General features: G+C 39.0%; 1 protein-coding gene across 1 annotated transcript; it reads left to right on the forward strand.

Moving 5' to 3' along the window:
* The first annotated feature begins 1,813 nt into the window (after window positions 1-1,813).
* On the forward strand, window positions 1,814-3,781 carry LOC127809412 (uncharacterized). Its single transcript, XM_052348172.1, has 2 exons — window positions 1,814-2,098; window positions 2,861-3,781. Exon 2 carries the CDS (start codon window positions 2,949-2,951, stop codon window positions 3,588-3,590), a length of 642 nt encoding a protein of 213 aa, XP_052204132.1. The 5' UTR covers window positions 1,814-2,098; window positions 2,861-2,948; the 3' UTR covers window positions 3,591-3,781.
* The last annotated feature ends 629 nt before the right edge of the window (window positions 3,782-4,410 follow it).

Genomic DNA, 4,410 nt, shown 5'->3' on the forward strand with positions numbered 1-4,410 from the left:
TTTCCCTCTTTGTTTCCTCTCTTCTCCCTCACATGCGACCCATCTCCTATCCTCTTTCACTGATGGCCCACTAACAGTGTGTGTGTGTATCTCATGCTCACACATTTGGGTTTTGAGGTATGAGATAGGATCAAAATAAAATTTGGGGGCATGATAAGTCCCATTGAAGTTGAGGGGCACAAATGGCTATAAGTCCCAACTTCATGGGCATGTTTATGCCTTAGCTTTTAATAAGATGATGATATGAGAACTGTTTTTAAACCCTCGGTGGGTTCTAATGGTTGTGTATGTTGGTAAGTAAATTAAATTAAAGGCTAAAGATATATTCAGCCCTTTCACCTTTTACTGTTTAACCAATTGGCCCCTTAAACTTGAAAAAACACATATTTGCCCCCTTAACTTCTAATTTGGAGCCTATTAGACATCCCAACTTTAATTTAGATCCATTAGCAACCCCCTCATAATCCAGTCAGCAATGCGTGTTGAATAATGTGCAATTGAGGTGTGTGAGAGATGAAATTGATCTCCATAACTGTCAATTTTGCCCTCATACTATTTCTTAATGTACAAAATTACCTTCTCCTTCACCTGGGTAGTTTGCTCATTAATGGCGGATGAAGGGCTAGATGGGTCGTGATTGACGGCAACAAGGGACAAATGGCTAATGAGTATGAGGCCCAGAGGATTGACGATGCGAGATCAATTGACGGTGGGAAAGGAAGCGATAATTGTTGGTGACTAGCAGAGGCAACGGAGGCGAAGCTTGACCGAACAAAACAGGGGGTGGATGATGATGAGGCAAATGGTGAGACGATTGTTGCGACAATTGGAGAAGAAAAGGGTCACCCAAATCTAGATAAAGAAAACGAACATACGCAATGACGGTGGTAGCTAATAGTGGTGGGTTCAACGATGACATGCGCTGCCGACGATGACTGCGGGTATGGTCGACGACCGTGACGATGATAGCGATATTCAATGGCAAAGAAGATAGAGTACGTATATGACACACAGAAAATAAGGGATACAATGAATCTCAAATTGTATCTCAAGGAACACAATAGTTCTTCTAAGTGCACAACTAGTTAAATGAGAAGAGTACAAGGGTGGGAAGTGTTTTTAGCCTAAATTAAAAGAGCTTCTAGCCATGGCATTATGTAGAACACTGCTTGTTCTTAAAAAATAATAAATAAAAAATAAATATACGTTTTCAATATTTTACAGCATGGTCTGCCAGTCCCTATCCCGAGGCTTTTTAAAATTTGGGCTTATTTTTTTTGGGGGGGGAGGGGGAGGGCTCATTTAGGCCCATTTCAGGTCATATGGGCTTTACCAACCTATAAATGAGTAAATTGTAGACAATCTTTATCTATGTTACACAGAAACACCTTATATGAACTATTTTCTCGTTTCTAAAACGTTTCTCATTCTCATTTCGAACTCTATTTATGTTTATTTTTTTAAGAAAATATCCATTTTCACGTTTCTATTTTTTTATCAAAAATATTTTTCGTTTTCGTTTTCGTGCAACATAGGTCTTTGTTTGGCCTATGTGGATGTGGTGGCCAACTACCGTTTAAGTATAATAATAATCTCATCAAAATGCAAGGATATTTTGGTCATTTTGCGCAATGGGTCTCCACCATTTCAAAATTAAGAAATCAAACTAAATATGTATGTAAACATCAACTCATCCCAAATAACAGGGGCGAATTTACGTGTGACCAGCCAACAATTAAATTTAAATTTATAATGTACAAAAAAAAATGAGTTTTTAATAATAGCCCAGCCCAATTAGATCTAGCCCATGGTTCAGCCCACCAATGTTTTTGCAATCCACCCCAATCAGCCGCCTCTGCAAATCGCCAAACGCTTCTCCCCCTGCCGTCCTGCGAACACCCTTCTCCATCCGTCGCCAGTCGCTCGCTCGCACTTGGTCTTGCTCTGGCTCGCTGCCTCTCTCGCTCTTGCTCGCACCCACTCGCTCTCGCTCGACGCTCGCCCTCGCTGTTGCTCGCTAGCACTCTCGCTCTCGCTCGCTGCGGCAGTGCCGGTAACACCCAGATCTGCTTCATCGGAGCTTGGATCTGTACAACTGGTATGTTTTCTCTTCTTTGATTCTCTCGATTGGCAGCTAAATCTAAATATTACTGGTTATGCTTGCGATTTTTTATGCTTTTCGGCCATATTTTTTTTACCTGTTTATGCTTGATTTGTTTACCTAATACTCGCTCAAAGGGCCAAATTCGTGACTAATTTAGGGACATCATTAATTGCTAATTTTAAAAAATCTGTAAATTTTAAAATTCAAGAATTGTCAAACCCAAATCACAAAAGTTTAAGGAAGGTTGATTAAATTACCCTTTTTATTATATTTATTCTTTCATGAACATTTGAACCCAGATATATAAATGGCGTTGTTCATTTTATTACAAGTTAATTTACTATCTAAATAATTAGTATTTAGAGACATAATATATGTTGCGTAGATGTTTTGGTCGCCCAAAGTGTGTTGTGGTTGGTTGGAAGCTTTGTTCACCCAATTTTTTAAGTACCCAACCATTATAAGCTTCTTTCATCGTCAGATTTCCATTAAAACACAAATATATATATATGGATTTAGATATATAGAGTTGACTTCGATGAAGACTAATTAAACTGTGATTGAGATCTTCAAACACTTTGCTTTATTAAGTCTTTGGTGGAAATATGAAAAATGTTATGCTTTTTTGTGTGTGCTTGTAGTTTTTTTATACTATCATGTTAGATGTTTCTCTATCAATGTTACAAATTTCAAATAACTCTGATTTGCATGGCACTTGTGTTATGGTCTCATTCTTTTTTCTCTTTATGGATGTAGGACGTGGCTTTGAACCTGTAAGATTCGTGAAATGGATTAATTGTAGGTCTAGTTACCTTTTAAAATTGGGGACTCGGTGAATTGTGAAATGAGCTTAATCTCAAGGGTTAGGCATCGCTTACCTTTTGGGTTATGTGGAAAACCCTTTCTTTTCTATGCGTCTCTTAGCCCCAACTACTTAAATGTTGTATCTCTACACTTTGCTCAACCTGCAAGGAAAGAGGAAGAAGATGAGGAAGTAGAGATCGACCAAAGAAGGCTTCCAGCTGACTATGATCCCTCAACTTTTGATCCCACACAGCATCGTAGTCCTCCAACAGAGCGAGTTTGGAGGCTTGTTGATGAGATCTCAGGACTTTCCTTGGTCGAAGTTGCAGAGTTATCTTCAATTTTAATGAAGAAAATGGGTATGAAAGATCCACCTGTTGTGGGGGTCATGAAGCCTGGAGCTGCTGGATTGGCTGGGGTGGCTATGAAGGCACCAACAGCATCAAAGGAGGAGAAGAAACCTGAGAAGACCGTCTTTGAACTGAAATTGGAGTCGTATGATGCGGCCTCAAAGATTAAGATAATAAAGGAGGTAAGGAGTTTCACCGATTTGGGTCTCAAAGAAGCAAAAGATTTGGTGGAGAAAACACCAGCCATATTTAAAAAGGGTGTTTCAAAAGAAGAAGGAGAACAAATAATTGAGAAGATGAAAGCTGCAGGGGCAAAAGTTGTTATGGAGTAAAGGTGAAAATGATAACAGGTTTTGGGTTCCAGTCTTTAAGATTTGTTAAATCCTGTTAATTTTTTCTTCAAGTCACTTGCTATTTTGGGCTCTCTCAAATTTAGTTCAAGTTGAGCAACGTGCTAGTGCTTGTTTGAACTTGGTGCTATGATGATGAATGTTGAACCTGTGAGGCTTCCCCTTTTTCCCGACCTTATTTACGTGCCTAATGCCTTGAAATCTTGAAACAGAAAAATCTAGCATCTGCTGTATCCTTTTTTGCTCTTGTTTCTTCTTTTTATGTTTCAACTCTAGCTAATACAAGAAAGACCTACCTAAACAGATAAAAAGAAATTGAGGCGAGAAGGCGAGCTCACAGCCATTCCATGAATAGTTGGTTGGTTGCTGCAAGGCTATGAATTTCTGTGTTTCCAATGCTTCTGATGTTCAATTCTAATTTACCTTTTCCTTCTATATTTGACATGAATGAATATCCATAAGCTTCGTTACATTACATTACATTTATATATCAAGCCTTTCATCCCACTCTGTAGAAGATGCATTTGAAATGCTCATAAAAGGTGAATTGAATCCCATTGATGGGCCTTGGAAGATGGAAGAATGGGTATAGACAAGTAGATTTACACTTGGTTATTCTGGAGATACACGCCATCAAATCTAGTCTTCTTAGTGAAAAGATTAGCTGAAAGTGGATGTTCAAAAATTGGCGGTTGGCGGTCGTAACCGCCAATTTTTGAACATCCACTTTCGGCTAATCTTTGTCTTCTTCTTCGTCCCTCTCCTTTGCAACTAGCAGCCATCGACCCATCAACATCCCCCC

Source organism: Diospyros lotus, chromosome 9 (assembly GCF_014633365.1).
Source record: "Diospyros lotus cultivar Yz01 chromosome 9, ASM1463336v1, whole genome shotgun sequence".
Classification (NCBI taxonomy): Eukaryota; Viridiplantae; Streptophyta; class Magnoliopsida; order Ericales; family Ebenaceae; genus Diospyros; species Diospyros lotus.